Source organism: Saccostrea cucullata, unplaced genomic scaffold, assembly GCF_032062105.1.
Source record: "Saccostrea cucullata isolate Sc308-1 unplaced genomic scaffold, CSIRO_AGI_Scuc_v1 ctg9886, whole genome shotgun sequence".
In the NCBI taxonomy this organism is placed as follows: domain Eukaryota; kingdom Metazoa; phylum Mollusca; class Bivalvia; order Ostreida; family Ostreidae; genus Saccostrea; species Saccostrea cuccullata.
Genome location: NW_026924341.1, coordinates 1 through 17,912, shown reverse-complemented (window position 1 = coordinate 17,912; position 17,912 = coordinate 1). Strand labels below are relative to the sequence as shown.

General features: G+C 37.2%; 1 protein-coding gene across 1 annotated transcript; it reads left to right on the top strand.

Moving 5' to 3' along the window:
* Nucleotides 1-2,441: 2,441 nt before the first annotated feature.
* Nucleotides 2,442-17,906, top strand: LOC134266247 (uncharacterized; the record flags this gene model as incomplete). Its single annotated transcript, XM_062748470.1, has 17 exons — nt 2,442-2,550; nt 3,097-4,483; nt 4,784-4,965; nt 5,097-5,267; nt 5,996-6,145; nt 6,267-6,394; nt 8,487-8,627; nt 8,742-8,891; nt 8,999-9,136; nt 9,223-9,325; nt 9,434-9,654; nt 9,938-10,147; nt 10,429-10,879; nt 11,103-11,236; nt 17,227-17,460; nt 17,606-17,776; nt 17,880-17,906. Coding segments are annotated over exons 1-17 (4,107 nt in total), but the record flags the coding sequence as incomplete, so codon positions are not given.
* Between the last annotated feature and the right edge of the window lie 6 nt (nt 17,907-17,912).

Here is a 17,912-nt window from a genome sequence, read left to right as displayed (position 1 = left end):
CACGTAGTAAAGTCACCCCCCCCCCCCCCCCCCCAAAAAAAAAAATTGACCTAAGACACAAACACACCCTCCTCGGGCCCATTCCTAGACAGTATGTACTCGGTAAAATACAATGCCTCAATATAAAACAAAAAGTTTACTGCCAAATATAGGCTCCTGGGGGGGCAAAGTACACAACATATAAATACTACATGAATGAGAACATTTTTTCTGGTGTTTATGACATTACAAAAAGCTAAATATTTTCAAACTCATTTAAAAAGTATTGAAAAAAGTTAAACAGAAATTATGAGGAAATGTTAAATGTTCAAAATGATGCATGTGTGAAGCATTTATTAAGAAAGGATCTGAATAAGGTGCCTTTAATTCGAAAGAAGGGATGAGTTGTTGGTCATCACATTAAACAGTTAAACAAAGTACCCCGTACATTTACTTCCATGTGCATGCAAAGCCAAAAGTACAATGAACGTGTATCAATTTTATTTCCAGTAAATCGAATTCATGAACCTGAAGTTGTGCTATTACAAAACTGGTGAATAATTTAAAAACAAATAGAACTTTTACAAAAGTCTATTGTTAACAATTTTTTTAATGACATTTCAGACAATGATACTATAGAGTAAAAAGAGGGGTATACACCCCGTGTACAACATGTTGCATACACCCCGGACACAAAATTGATTTTTTGTCAATATCTTTATATACGAACTGTTTTATTTACAGACAATTTGTACAAACGTTTATTTTGTAAAAATATATTTAACAATAATATAAAAGTGACGATAAAGCAAAGCTTTGATCTGATATTTGATCATAAACACAGTGTTGCGTCAATCTTGCTCCGATCCTCGGAATTGTGTTGAGGTGTTTGATAAAACTAGGTGACCAGTGGATTCACGGGTATCCATATACTCCTTAGACAATGCTTCCTTCCGTAGGCATATGCTTACTGGCGAAAAATATCCGTAAGTTGAGAAAATGGACAAAGAACGTACATTGACCCCGTTTCTCTCGCTTCGGAAGTATACACCCCGCGCACAACATAGTATACACCCCGCATGTTGGGATATACACGGTGACATGTGTTCCTGGCGTGCAATACATGTAAGCATATAAATGTTGTTCTTCAAGCATGTAAAATTAAATGTACAAATATTTAACGCATATGATCGAATTGTGAACAGATATGTAGTATTTACCGTTGTTTGAAGTTATCGCCCTTATAATTTCATATTGCTTATATTTTATTTACAAAATAAACAATTTTGCTAAATCACATTTTAAGTAAGATGATCAAGAATAGAAATTCTATAATTTCTTTTTTTAACAACGGTAAGAATTTCCTCCTTATTATAGAATAAGTATTTTTCTATTAATTTCATTGTAAAAATATTTCATTGTGAAATATCTATATATTATGCATATATAGATTTTTTTAATGGGAGTAAAGAGGAACTGAGTCAGGCGGACAAATAATAAAGAAAGAGAGAGGAAGAGTGTGGGGAAATAGTGGGGGGGGGGGGATTGGGGTAGGAGAGTGGGATTGGGGAAGAAGAGTTGGAGTGGGGTGAGATAGTTGGGAAGAGAGGAGAGAGAGTGGGGAGGGAGAGAGAGAGAGGGGGACTGAGGGCATGGAGAGAAATGAGTGAGAGTGGGATTGAGCCGAAGAGAGAGAGAGTGGGTGTGGAGATTGGGAGTTGGGAGAGAGAAAATGGGGAGGAAGAGAGAGAAAATGAGAGAAGGGGGATTAAGAGGAGTGAGAGTGGGAGTGCATAGAGAGAGGAGTGAGAGAGGGAGGGGAGTGAGGAAAGGAGGGAGAGAGAGGCATGAGAGTGGGGAGGGAGGAATGTGAGGGGGGAGGAGAGGAGGGAGAGGGATAGGAGTGTTAGGGAGTTACATATAGTAAGAGTTGAAAGCAAAAGCGGCGCAACTGGAGAGCGAGCCTCTACCTTCACAATTTCGAAAAAGGCGTATTTACTAATCATTACCAGACTACCCAGTTCATTTGCTTAACGGGAAGAAGGACTGTTACAACGCACTTCCAAGTGCGTTGAATTTTGTCCCAAATTTAAAGCTTTTTGAATTTTTTAAATTTCAAAGTGCGTTGCCACAGAGTATATTTTTAATAAAGTAGCGACCAATTCAATAATGCACAGTACCAATCTCCATTTGCTACAATTCCTTAGAAGTAAAGGTGCAAGTGCGGAAGTGATTTACTCCCAGCAGTGATTCACTACCGCACAGATTTCAGCTCAAATTATTAGTAAGTGTCTACATTATTAAGATTTCTTACTTGAACTTTTCCAATCTTAATATCTATATATACGTTTAAAACTGTCAAAGGCTCCGTGGAATACTTAATTTCCTCATTCATGCATTCAGCTAAATACCGTGATGGAGCATGGACAGCTTGGTCTAATTACTCTTCTTGCTCTGTCCCAATGGGCCATGGAGTTAAAAACAGAACCAGGGAATGTACGAATCCCAGTCCTTGTGGGGTTTTAGCCAGTTACTGCCCAGGAAGTAATACATCTGATGCCGAATGTGAAGGTAAGCTGCATGAAAAATAACCAAATATATCAGGTCTTTTTTAAGCTCCACTGATAAGAGATCATGATCAGGAGACACCATTTGATAATTAAATTCACGTCGGTCGTCCGCCTGTCTGTGTGCCAAACTGTCTTTTTCTTTTAAAATGTCTGAATTTGCAACGTATTTTGATTTGTTTTCAATAAATCAGTTTTTATAATTTTTGAAATTTTGATAACATTTCATACATTTATCATTAAATGAAATATGTATGAAAATTTTATTTATGCTCCAAGTAGTGTTCACATTTCTCCGAACAATCCTTGAGTAATTTCACAGCGACCTCTCATGCAGACAGTTATTCTCTCCATAGATCAACATTTGATTTAAAGGGCAATTCTAATCTCTTTCTACAAAATGTATCCATTTTGTTTGTTTGTTTGTCGCTGTGTGATGTAGAGGTTTTGCAAAGATACATTAAGAAAAAATAAAAATATCTTATGGTTTGGAACCAAGTATGTGTTTAGATAAACGAATTTAGAAGTAATGGTTATAAATTATTTGCAGAGTTCCCACCATGTTTAGAGGGATCAGTTTTTGGAGGGAATTACATGACAAAAGATGATCCTTTAGTACTGTATTCGTCAGCCAATATAGAGATTCTGCCAAAAACACAAATAACGTGTGTTTTGCCAAACCTTTACAAAAACTGGACTTTGTACTTGTGCGATGAACACTCTGAAAACGAGACTCTGACCTATATGGCAGAAGCATCACTCTTTCAGATACGCCCGGGGGCGTTCCCGTTTGGCCTGTATAGACTTTTTGTAAGAATTGAGTATTACCCAGGGTCGTATGAGTTTGTGGAGGGATACATGTACTTCAAATTGCAGTTGCCTCCCCCTAACGTCATCATTCAGGGTGGGTCGGGGAGAATGTCGGGTCCCGGGAAAACCACGCTTGATGCCTGGAGTGGATCTTATGATCTTACAAAGGGACCCGGTTACAGGGATGGTCTGAAGTTTTCGTGGAGTTGTCTGGAATTTCCGACGGATTCCTTAGAAATGTTGATGACATTTGTTATTCCCGAATCTTTCACATTCTTAGCTAATGTAACAGTATCGTGGGATTATATACAAAGCCTAGCTGTAATGTCTGAGACATATCTTAACCTTGCCAGTCAGACAAATATTATGTATTTTAATAACACTTACAGATATTTAAACTTAACAAATATTACCAATCCCCAAAGCTGTGAAGATTATTCAGCATTTACAAGGAAGAAAAACAGAATTCCCAATCCGTGTTTCCTCGACAATGTGATGAGCGCCGAACTTTATTACTTGCTTCAAGATTTTACCAGCAATAACTATATTCAAGAAATATTAGCCCATAGAGAAGTTGCACAAAGAGGCTATACAGATATAAAGAATGGTTTACCATTGCTTAAACTGGAGCCAAACATTACAAACCAGGAAACAGATATGATAGAGACAGAATTCTTGCCAAGTATGAAATCTCTGATCAGACATTTACGAATTATGACGGATGTTTTGACAGAATTAAATCGGTTAATGTATGGATTTCCCAAGGAGAATTTTACCATCTCGACACTTCGTGATTTCGACAAACATCTCGTGGATCTGACAACTGAGGCAGAAATAATTTCAAGTTTTAATATCTCAGATATGATGGCATGGGAAGCTGAAGCCTGGAACCTTGTGATTAAGCTGTTTGAAAACAGTCAGTGTACGTCTTTCTCGGAGACTACCACAGGCTTTGCGGAAGTGGTCACTGATCCGAATCATCAGACCAAAGCTGTAGGGTATATCGTCTCCGTCAAAGTAACTATCCTGGACGCTGAAAACATTTATCAACAAAGAATCCAGATCGTATTTCCGAATTCTAGCTCTATTACTTATTCCAGCGATACATTTCCTGATATAAACATAGAGTAAGTAGTCGTACCTCTGAAATAACTAAACGAAAATACTTGTAATCTCTTCTGCAAGTAAAACATTTTCTTCTTTTTTATGTCATTTTCATGATGTAAATGTTTCTCAATATTTCTCTCTTTTTGCATCTAAATGTCCAGAACATCGCTTCTCCCATATTTTTAAGTACTAGTAGTCGCCAAAAGATGTTGCTTAGTCTAGAAAAACTCTGTAATTTGTATGCAAAAATGCATACAAATTGTCTTTTTGGTTGTCTTAATTAATTTGATTGAAACTTTCCTTTTCAACATCATATATAGATGCTTGTTGAATTGTAAACCTAAAGTGGCCACATCTCTAGTAATGTCCTTACGAGCAGAGTGTATAACATGTTCTGCCAGCGATCTAGCGAAGATTGTCTATAGCTGGAAGTTAATGGAATTCGACCCAACAACAAGAACAACCAGCAAAATAAACGACTGGGAAGACTGGTTAGAAACAGGTACATGTCTTATTCAGCACATACAGTATCTAACTCCATTTAAAAAGTCAATGTCAAAGATATTTTTTCCAGCAGAGGTTTTTTAAACTTGTGATTTTATTTTGCTCTTAGTTATTTCTAATGCATTCTAGATCCATCAGAACAGAAATTCTTCGTCAAAGCCAATTCGTTCCGTCGTTTGTCGTATTACATGCTGACATTGAGGATGAACATATCAGACGACAGGTGGGCAGAAATACGGATGATTCTGGAGACGACGGAACCTCCGTATGACGGATACTGTAGAATAGATACGACCAAAGGTAACACAATTTACACCATTATCTATCACCAGTGTTCTTAATGATTTTCCTACGAAACAGGAGGTACATTCTTATTAATGTTGCTCGCATGGCACAGTTTATAGAGCGACTTCTCTAAAATCGCGAAGTAGGAAGTTGATCCTTACGTTGCGGGTATGAATCCCAATATGGCACGTAGAGACTGGTCCTTCGGATGAGACCGTATTAACCGCAGTAGGTGCTGGCAAAAAAATCCCTCAATAATCAATGGCCCTGAGTGCCGAGCATAGGATAATATTTGCAGCTCTTCATCGGCAAATGGTGGCATCTCCATATGAGTGAAAAATTCTCGAGAGGGACGTTAAATAACAAACAATAAATCAATCAAAATCGATAAACCACTTAAATTTATTTGTTTAAAAAGTACACGTGCAAAAGTTGGTATAATTCTCCCGAAAAAATCTTGTATGATTAATACAACAAAATGACAAAAATGCCCATGTATATAGTAACAGTTTATAAAATTGTAGTCTACTAAACTTTCATTCATTGATATATACTGTTAAAAACTGTGTAAATCTTATCCCGTGCTTACAGCAACTCATGATCTTGTCCAAACATATCTATGCAAATCCATATTTTCGTTTCGAGAGTCCAAAACTCTACATTTTGTATAATCAGAGAACAGAGATGCCGATGGATCCTTTTACTTGTTTTGTAAAAATAAATACACTGTAATGCTTTTTCAGATGGTAAGCAATTAGTGGTCATTAATGCATGGAAAGATGAAGGGTTTAGAAAGCAGAAAAATAAAGAAATAGACTGGAAGGAACAGATCAGTTTTCGGTTATTCCAGGAAGATTCCCAAACCCAGGAGAAGACGCTCCTATACCAAGGCAGTAAGTCATTTCAATTAGTATCACACATGTAGTCGTCTTTACAACTGTGGTAAATGTCGATTTTCGTTTTTATACCTGAAGAAAGAATAATATATGTTAACTTAGTTCCCTCTTCCATTAGATGAAAGGTACATAGAGGGCATTTATTTCAACTATGGACACGAAGAAGATAATTGGTTAATAAATACATATGCGGAGGTACTAGATGTCTTTGATGATTTTACAACTTGTACTTTTCATCCTATCGCGGTAAGTACATTGCTGTAATTTGGGAAACAGGCTTTTATTGATGTATTCCTAAGAAGTTTGAGAAATTAAAGATACATGGCCACAAGTCTTTAAAAAAGCTGACGTGAAAAACAAATCTAAACTTGCAAAATTCATTTCAAAATTATAAAAAGGTCTTACCTAGCATATAACGAGTATTTTCAGTGGTCAAAACATTTTGCGAATTCTTCTATAAAATAGCAAATAAATTTCTACGATTTTATCTCTAGTACATGTATTTTCTTGCATGCCCCTTAGATTTAAATAATAATTATCGAATTTGTCTTGGAATATAGAGAAGCGTGCAAGCTCTGAATTTGTCTTGGAATATAGAGAAGCGTGCAAGCTCTGAATGTAATGTTGATGCGATGTCCGACAAACGTTTCACTTACTGTTGATGAGATTGATGAGATCTTTGCGATTATAAATCTTTCCACATGTCTTTGAAGACGCAATTTCATGGTCTTCATTATTTTCAATGATGCTACAAGTAATGTTTGAAAAATGTGATGGTCAAGTAAATCTTTTTCGGTTTTCAATCTTGACGCTTAAGAAGGATATGGAGATAACGAACAGTATTCAATATCAAACAATACAAAATAGGAGCAGAGCAAACACGGACCTCTAAAACATCAGAGGTGGGATCAGGTGCCATGGAGTAGTGAACATCCCCTGCTGACCGGTCACACCCGCCGTGTGCTCCTTAATTGTCATGATCGGGAAATAAGGAAAAAATCCGTCGTCAATTCAGGTTATAAATAATGGACTAACAATTAGTATGAAAAACGTCATTCAGCATTTTACTCAATGATAAATTGTATTTGCTGACAAGGTCATTGTATCGACCATAGAACTGATATTCTTGTTTTATCAACTTGCTTGTCAACAATTTACCTCGTTTTAGAAATTGTTCATACTCTTGCATATTTAGGACTTCTTTTTTCAAACATATGTACGCCGAATGCGCCGTTTGACCTTTTATAAACCGGGATTGTTCCTTCATTTAAACGGGGAAGGTTCGCTGGTGTCGTATTCCGGTCTCGCCGGTTTGAAACGAAGGAAGTACTCAGTCTTAGCAGAGACATATATGTCTCTGGTCTTAGAGATACGACGGGAAAAATTCAACGATGTAATTCATGAATTTCCTTTTACATTGAATTTCGAACAATTCAACCTTCTTCCTGTAGATCATATTGTAAATGTGATAAATCTACATTAATTGATCGTTATTGAATATAATTTTTCATTTGGCACTTAGCGTTTTACGGTGTTTTACGCTTTGAAACCAAATTTATAATAAAAGACAACAACGATAGAATTAAAAAAAATTCTAGTAACGAATAACTACAATAAAGAATAAGAGGCAGATAATCGATTAATTATGAAAGTCAAAGTCGGGGATATCATTGTGAACTTCTTATTTATTGTTCGTTAACACATCGTCACGGCAGCAAAGTTAGTAGAGCGCTCAGAAATGTCGTGTGTTCGTATCACGGTCGCGAATGACCTAAGTCGATTATAAATAGGTAGCAAGTGTTTGTTCGCCAAGCCCTTCACTTTGAAGTAAAAGTTGCGGATGAGACCGAGGCTCCGTGTCACGGTAGGCGTTGGTACGACAAAGAATGGTTGATTGTATGTTGTTTTACGTTCTGTTCGAATACTAGTATTGTTTTACTCGATCAGATAGACACGTCACCATATACCGGTAAAGGGCTTCAAATTTAGACCTTAACGCGGCATTCAGGACCATTGAGCAGCGAAGGATCTTAGCCATGCCAACATGACAAGGGGCCTAGGGTTTTCAGGTCTCATTCGAAGAAATCCATAAATTTAACTTTAAAGTGCCGAGCGCTTGGCGAAGGAACAATTGATATTTGTTATCGACTTCGATCAGTCGACGCCAAGGTTTGAACCTACAACCCTCCGTCATGGAGCTAGCGCTCTACCAACTGAGCTTCCTTAACGGGTTTGCTTAAAATATTATTGGTTTGGTGAGCTTTCATATTTCGATGGCAACCAGCAATTTTCTTCACCACATGATTGCATGATTGGAATAACTGGGAAACTCTTACAGGTCTATTCCCCAATGATGGCCATGAGCGTGGAAGACTATCTACAAAATTCACAGGCACTGATAGAAACTGCAATTGAACAAGAGGATGTGGGTCTGGTTTCCATGGCAGTAGAAACAACTATCAGTACCACGAATCGGGAGGTATGTATAGCTAGTCCTCTTCCAGTGATCATAAGTACAGCGTGTTTTTGTATCATCGACCCAGAATTTAATGGATTCTTTTGTTATCTCTTCCCTTCTTCATCATCTTTCTAGTCTCTTCCACCGCCGAGTTTGATCGACACGCTGGTGGAAGACCCGGGATCGTGGAGTAGTGTGGGTGACAACACCACATTTGAAAACCTCTTTCAAGAACTAACCTACGTCCCAGAAGATGTTAACTCTACCCTCGAGTTACTCACAGAGGTGGGATTAGTTCATTACTTCCCCTACTCTAATGGCATTTATTTCTCAATTCATTATTTTGATTTAATCTTGTTCAGTATAAGGCCACTCAAAGAAATTGTATTTAGGGAATGAAGAATATGACAAACCTTCTTTCAACGTCTACAAGTTCACTAAGAATAGACACCACGGTTCGACAAAGACAAATGGCATTTTCCTCGGGATCTGCTATGGAGAAGAAGCAACTGGTCACCAAAGAAGTTATGGTATGGATTAGTGGCGCTTAGTGGGATAGATATATAGAAACTTGAAGTTGATGTCAGGTATACAATCTTTCATAAATTTTCTCTAGGCCACAGCGCTGAATGCAACGAATGACGTAATTGGTAACTTCATCAACACATCCAAAGAAGCTATGTTTCCTGTATATGAAGATTATCTATCTACATCAGAAGGTCGGTACAGAATAAATATTTTTATAAAGTAACTTTTCGATCACATTTGCATTTCCAATTCCCCATGAAGATTTCAACAGGTTTTAATAAATTTTTTCCGTTATGCAGCTATCCTACGATCAGTGGATAATCTTCTGAATGTTTTGATTCCAAAACTAAGTCCAGACATTCCAGATACGGGTGACATTGACGAAATAGCAAAAGAGTACGCCGCTTCAGATCTCATTAACAGTTACGATGGAACCGGGTTTTCACCACAAGAGAGAGCTCTCTTTACTTCAATGTCTGTGGCATCATACAGGGAGAAATTAAACTCCTCAGTCGATATGGTACGTTAAATACCTCCACCAAAATGGTTCTTTAAAACTACTTTTACAAAATGGTACGTAAAACTCCTCAGTCAAAATGGTTTGTAAAATTCTTGAGTAAAAAAAGTATATGTAGATGAAATATGGCGCTAACTAACAGTATCTAGGCTCATTTAAACACTACTGATCGGGAACAGAGCAAAGACAGGCCTAAAAAACATCAGAGGTGGTGTCAGGTGTTATCGAAGAGTTAGCAATCTTCTATGAAATGTTTTGTATTACTTTGGCTTCTATTAATTCGTAGGCGAGTAGAACTGTCCCAAGCATGCAGAACTCCATTGTCGAGCTTGGAACTGTACTGAAGGAGATAACTCATAGGAAACAGTTTGAAGTTGAAGTCACTCGACCAGGATTAACAACTAGTATGGAAAAACTCCGAGTTGACCAGGAGATTGACCGAAAAGATTTAAAAATCAAATTGGACGTCAGTAATACAAAGCAAGATTTTTTGCAGGTTGGTTGTTATACATTAATTCACGATTTTAGTACGATAGACTGACATAATCAGAGCAATTTTTATCCCTTGACGATGTTGAAGATATTTTAAACAAATGTTTAAAAACAATATCGACGTTTAATTATTACTATTCTCGTCAAAGCATTGAATGTGTGCATTTTCTAAGTTGAAACAATTAAAAAAAAATGAAAATGTTTTTGCAGAATTCTGTACATTTGTAATGCGTACAAACTCAATTGACTTTCAATCAGAATGAAAAAGAAAAGTTTGTAATTAAGGTTACCAAATACTCCAAAACGCCTTTCATATGGGATTCGGAAGCAAAAAACATACAGTCACCCACAGTTCATATTGTTCTGGGCGACCAAACTAAACTCCCCTCTATAAAGACCAAGTTCAGCGTATCTCCTTCAGTGACGAAAAGAGACGTCGTTTTAGCGTTCCCTGACGATCCAGAGGAGTCCAGCTCGCAGACTTTTTCTTATAAAATATGGTGGAGGAATCCGTTGGATAATTTGGTCTTTAGTGTGGAATGTGACAACAGTACAATGAATACAACATCACATGTAGTGTATGTCAAAAAAGACAGTATCCCTACCGCTGGTAACCACGGATGGTCGAAAGTGATCGTCCCCAGTGACTGGACTGATGTTGGTTTCTCGTGTCTCCTTCCAATGAATTTCTGCCCAGGACCATGTTTGATCTATTTTTCAGTCCATGTTGCATCAAGTAAGTACTATAGTAATTGAATAGTCCTTGAAATTCTTAAATACTCGTGAGTAATTGAAACAGAATATAATGTCGATATGTTGAAATGCTTATTGGACAGCTTAAAATCTGTAACAAAAAAGATTTGATTATAATACCAGTAAATATGACTATTACAAGGTCTGTCAAGGAAATGATTATTTAGGGTAAATACAAGGGATTCGGCATTTTTCTTTAACACCAGTTCCCAAACCAAGGACTTCTAGGCGTCGCCGATCTGCTTACAACGGCACCTCAACTGCAACTTACCGTATCAGTGGCTGGACCACAGGGTGTCGAGTATGGGATGGAGGGAAATGGGACAAGACTTCATGCCAGGTATTTAATGTACATGTATTATACCTCCACAACACGTTGTAATGGGTCAGAATTACCCTTAAATGCCAGCAAAGATCAATCACACAATTGAAACTTAACAATAATTTATTAACATTAATATATACAAATCATAAAGTACAAACTTAGCAAGAATCTAAAAATACATACATCAGAGTGTCCGTTGTTGCACACAATGTCCAGTGTAAGTATATCCCAGTCTCTTTATACACCTGTACATCAATGTTACTTATACGACAATTATTGTATATGCATCGAATTGACAGGGTATTTATATAGTATCATAAATCTAGAATATTCTAGAAATTATTAAAACATGATATTACTGGAACAATCTGGACATACACAAAATTTAAGAATGTTCTAGATCAAATGACCGAACATGTTGACCACTCTGGAATGTTCAAGAAACTTAATGTTGCTAATTAATACATAATGAAACAATACACATCTCACAACACCTCCCCCCTTAAAAAGTTTGAATGTCAATGAAAACTTATATTATTAAAACATAGGTACATTAATACAAAATCTAGTATGTTTACGATACTCTTGACAAGGCGTCTGCAATAACATTGTCTTTGCCTTTGATATGCTTAATTGTTAAGTTGTATTCTTGTAACAACAAACTCCATCTAGTCAGTCTTTGATTCTTGTTTGACAATTTATGCAAAAATGTCAGGGGGTTGTGATCCGTATATACAAGAATTGGATGCAAAGTAACATTCAGATAAACATCAAAATGCTGTAAGGCTAACAACAAAGCAAGGCATTCCTTTTCAATGGTGGAATACTTTTGTTGACATTTTGTAAGTGAAACAACTCTATCTACCTTATCACTATGTTCTTGAAACAAAGCTGCCCCGATTCCAACATCACTAGCGTCAACAGTAAGCTTAAATTGCTTAAAAAAATCTGGAGTTGACAGAACTGGGTTGCTCATAAGGACAGATTTGATTTTATGAAAGGATTTTTCACAGTCCTTTGTCCATTCAAAGTTAACCCTCTTTTGTAAAAGATTTGTAAGTGGACTAACTACTGAGGAAAAATTTGGACAAAATTTTCTGTAAAACCCAGCCATGCCCAAAAACCTCATTAATTCTTTCTTGTTTGTAGGAATCGGGAACTTTGAAATAGCTTCCACTTTAGCCATTATGGGTGTAACATAACATTGACCTACTTTATGACCTAAATACTCTACATAAGCATGACAAAATTCGCTCTTCTGAAGATTCACAGTTAAGTTTGCTTTAGCTAAAATGTCAAATAAAGCACGCATGATTCGGAGATGTTCGTCCCATGTGTTGCTGTATATGACGACATCATCAATGTAGGCCTCGCATCCCTCAAGGTCTTGAAGAAGGGAGTGAATCATCCTTTGGAATGTAGCCGGTGCGTTTTTCATGCCAAAAGGCATTACTTTATACTGGTAAAGTCCATCTGGTGTAGCAAAAGCGGATATTTCTTTTGCTATTTCTGTTAACGGTACTTGCCAGTAGCCTTTCAACAGGTCAAATTTACTGACAAATTTCGCGTTTCCAGTGTTGTCAATACAGTCATCGATTCTAGGTATTGGATATGAATCAGTTTTGGTAACAGAATTCACCTTTCTAAAGTCTGTACATAATCGGTAGGTACCGTCCTGTTTTGGTACAAGAATACATGGTGAGCTCCAATCACTTTTACTAGGTTCAACAATGTCATTGTCCAACATGTACTGCACTTCCCTTCTTAGGTACTGCAATTTTATTGGATTCAGACGGTACGGATGTTGTTTGATAGGCAGAACGTCACTCACTATGACATCATGACAAGCTGCATTAGTTTTCTTTGGAACATCCGAAAAGATGTGATGATACTCATTCATCAAGTTTTTAACTTGTTCTTTTTGGTGAATGTTCAAATGTTCAAGTTTGGCATCAAAATCAGCCAAAATTTCGGAGTTTTTTAAGCGGACACTCTGATTACAATCTTTCTCATTCATTTCTACACTCGTATCACTTTCAATACAATTTTGAACAGTCTTAGCATTGGCTAAAGTGGAAACTGGTTTTACAGAATTTCGGTCACACCTTTCAAAATACTCTTTTAACATGTTAATGTGACAAACCCGTTTCTCTTTACGTCGACCTGGTGTCTTAACTACATAGTTTACATCACTGATCTTGCTTCCAATTTCATAAGGGCCATAAAATCTGGCCTGTAAAGGATGACCAGGAATAGGTAAAAATACAAGAACCTTATCACCTGGCTTAAACACCCTATTTCTGGCATCTTTGTCATACCACATTTTCATTTTCATCTGAGAACTCTTCAAATTTTCTTGTGCTAATTTACAAGCATTGTAAAGTTATTCTTTGAAATCAGACACATAATCTAAAAGATTAAGATCACTAGTCTCAGTCAGCCACTTTTCCTTCAACAATTTCAAAGGACCTCTAACTGTATGACCGAACACCAATTCAAAAGGACTGAACCCAAGAGACTCCTGGACTGCTTCTCGTGCAGCAAATAGCACAAGATGAACACCTTCGTCCCATTCTTTTTCGTACTGGTAACAATAGGTCTTCAGCATTGTTTTTAGGGTTTGATGAAAACGTTCTAGCGCTCCCTGGGACTCAGGATGATAAGCAGTTGATCTATATTGCCTTATACCCAACTCAAGCATGACTTGCTGGAACAACCCCGACATAAAATTTGAGCCTTGATCCGACTGAATTGCCTCGGGTGCTCCTACAAAACTGAAAAACTTGGTTAGGGCCTTAACTATGCTCTTTGCCTTTATTTTCCTAAGAGGTATGGCTTCAGGAAATCGAGTGGATGTACACATAATGGTAAGTAAATACTGGTTCCCAGATCTGGTCCTAGGCAAAGGTCCTACACAATCCACCAACACTCGACTAAACGGTTCTTCAAAAGCTGGAATTGGTTGGAGAGGGGCGGATGGTATCTTCTGATTCGGTTTACCTACCATCTGACAAACATGACATGACTTGCAAAACTGCGAAACATCCTTTCTTAGCTTAGGCCAATAAAAATGACTCAAAATCCTATTATAAGTCTTATTGATACCTAAATGACCAGCCATAGGTGTATCGTGAGCTAAACTCATGACATCTCGACGATAAGCAGCTGGGACCACTATTTGGTGAACAACACGCCACACTTCATCTGGAGAAGCATCAGGTGGTCGCCATTTTCGCATAAGGATGCCATCTTTCATATAGAAGCATTCTCCAACTTTAGTAGCCTCTTCTGGTGGAAGTGCCCTCTTACTAAGTTGAATGATATCTGGGTCTTTATGTTGTTGAGAGAGTAAACGTTCTCGGCTGAGGATGTCCTTGCCTTTACTAACTAGTGGATGCAACTCATCATCCTCACCACCAAATTTTGGTAACAGTTCTTTCTTCTCTTGCTTCTTGATATTGTGTGGTTCCATGTTTGTTTGAGTGCCATTAAGGTCAGATAAGAAAGTGTCATTCAAATCAATATCAACAGAGGAATTCGTCTCGTCAAAGGCTTGAGTATGGTCTGCCTCCATTTCTCGTCTTCTGGCCATCGCTCTAGTAACAGCACAGGCTGGATAAATGTCATCATCTTCATCATAACACATGACATCTGGATTGATTTTCTCACAAACTATAGGATCAGGTACAACCTTCCCACCAGCTAAATCGTTGCCTAACAACAAAGAAATGCCTGGAACGGGAAGAGTAGGTCGAACACCTACGATAACAGGTCCAGTAACTAAATCTGACTTCAAACTAATTCTATGCAGGGGAACATCAATGACGCCTAGCTCCACACCCTGTAATAAAACTGACCCACCAGTAGAAGTCTGCTCAGACAAAGGAAGCACACTCTCTAACAATAACGTCTGTGCAGCACCAGTATCTCTCAAAATCTGGACAGGTTCTATTTCGCTAGAGTCACCGAGTGAAACAAATCCCTGAGACATAAAGGGCTTATAATCGTCCATAGAATCAATAGACCTGGACTGTGAACCATGGACATCAGGAGTGTCAGAACAAATCGAAACTAAGGCTTCTCTATCACCTCTAACTGCCGCACAAGTATGTGGTTGAGTTTTATCAAAATCACTTTTTCTCTTAAGTTTAAAGCATTCACTGATCAAATGACCCTTTTTCTTACAATAACTACAAGTAGGAAGCGACCCTATTCCAGAAGATCCTTCAACACGTCCTGGAGCGGACTTAAAACCACCTTGGGATGGAGACTGGGAACTTGTGAAAGACTGAGACCCTGAACCACTCTTTTTATATGTGTCTGAATTGGTAGAATTACTGCTAGTCTGAGATCTTGATACAAAATTCTTTTTATGAGACAGAGCATAAGTATCAGATATGACTGCTGCCTCTTCAAGAGTTTTCACATTCTTATCTTCTAAATGTGTTTTCAAATCTTGAGGAACACATTCCTTAAACTCTTCTACCAGGATGACTTGGCGCAAATTAGCAAAAGTTTTATCAAGTTTCTTAGATCTAAACCAATGATCGAATAAATCTTCTTTCTCTCGTGAAAATTCAACAAATGTTTGATTATCAAACTTCCTATACTTTCTGAACTTTTGTCTATACGCTTCAGGTACTAATTCATATGCTTTTAATATTGATGCTTTGACCTTCTCATAGTCTGAACTCTCAGCTACCCCTAGTGCAGAGTATACCTCAGCCGCTTTTCCAACCAGTACACTTTGTAACATTGTTGACCAAACATTTTGTGGCCATTTAAGATTCTCTGCGACCTTTTCGAATTGGGGAAAATATTTGTCTACAGATTTTTCTTGAAATTTTGGAACTAACCTAATATTTTTTGCTGCATCAAATTCAGTCTTGACAAATGATGGTTCTGGTTGGTGCTGTAATCTTAATTTCTCTAATTCAAAGTGCTCTTGTCTTTCTAATTTGTCTAATTCAAATTTTCGTTCACGGTGTCGTTCTTCTCTTTCTCTTTCTCTTTCTCGCTCTTCTCTTTCTAATTTTTCTCTTTCAAGTCGCATTTTCTCTAACTCTAATTGAAACTGATATTCTGCCATTTTATAAGAGCCTAACTCTGATTTAACTGTATATTCTGGAAGATCGTATTTTTCAAAGACGTTTTCTTCTACTCGTTTGTTTGCAACCTTAATTCTAATGTCTTGCTTTCTCTGAGAGGATTTAACATCTAACCCAAAATGCAAACCTAATGCGATCAAGTCATCCTTTTTTAACGTATCAAAAACCTGAACACTTGGTGAACTAAGAAAGTCTGTGACCGAAAATACCATGTTGATTTTTGCTGGCTTATAATTTAATTTAACAATTTAATCAACAAAATTCTGACAATAAACTGCAAAAGTGCAAGAAATTATTGATCCCGGACGAGCCCCCAATTCTGTTATGGGTCAGAATTACCCTTAAATGCCAGCAAAGATCAATCACACAATTTAAACTTAACAATAATTTATTAACATTAATATATACAAATCATAAAGTACAAACTTAGCAAGAATCTAAAAATACATACATCAGAGTGTCCGTTGTTGCACACAATGTCCAGTGTAAGTATATCCCAGTCTCTTTATACACCTGTACATCAATGTTACTTATACGACAATTATTGTATATGCATCGAATTGACAGGGTACTTATATAGTATCATAAATCTAGAATATTCTAGAAATTATTAAAACATGATATTACTGGAACAATCTGGACATACACAAAATTTAAGAATGTTCTAGATCAAATGACCGAACATGTTGACCACTCTGGAATGTTCAAGAAACTTAATGTTACTAATTAATACATAATGAAACAATACACATCTCACAACAACGTCTTGCCAAATGTTCAGCTTTCTCGATTTTGGTTGAAGTCATTTTTATCAATAAAAACCTTCACAATAACTTGGATGGTTTTCGTTTGTTTTCAAAATCAAACCAGTGGGTACCTCCTCTTGTTCTTTTTCAGTTAACTTCGGAAACTAATGGTAAAGAGACGGTTTGTGAGTGTAAAAATCCTCCAGGAGATAACTTTGCCACATCCTTCTTTGTTCCTCCCAATTCTATCGATTTTTCCACGGTCTTTGATAAATTTGACATCTTGGGAAACGGTGCAGTGTTTGGTACAGTTACGGCTATCATTGTACTTTATCTTATTGGTCTTTTGATAGCGCGGCGTTATGACAAGAAAGATCAAGAAAAGGTACTAATAGTTAAAAGACATGTTTCAAATATACCTCAGCACACAATTGCAAATGGATTTTTTTAAAAATTTCTTTTTACTTATGGAAAGCGCCTTTTCAGTATGATTCTAAAGTATTACTACTGTCTATCTAATGTTTTGCTAGTGGAAACTGTTGTACATGAATGACAACCTGAAGACAGACAAATTCGTATATCTGGTTACCGTTTACACCGGACTATCTAGGAACTCTGGAACCAAAAGTAACGTCAGTTTCGTCATGACTAGTCACCTAAGGGACACCGGGGTCCGGCATCTCACTGACGGAGTCAAAAAGGTCAGCAATTGGAATTCTAAAAAAAAACTTGTACCTGAATCTTTTTCATGTTTTTCGAAATGATTTGATTCTCAAAGAAGGGTTTTACTTTTTGCAATTTCAGGGTTTCGAGACTGGAAGTGTTTGTACTTACGTG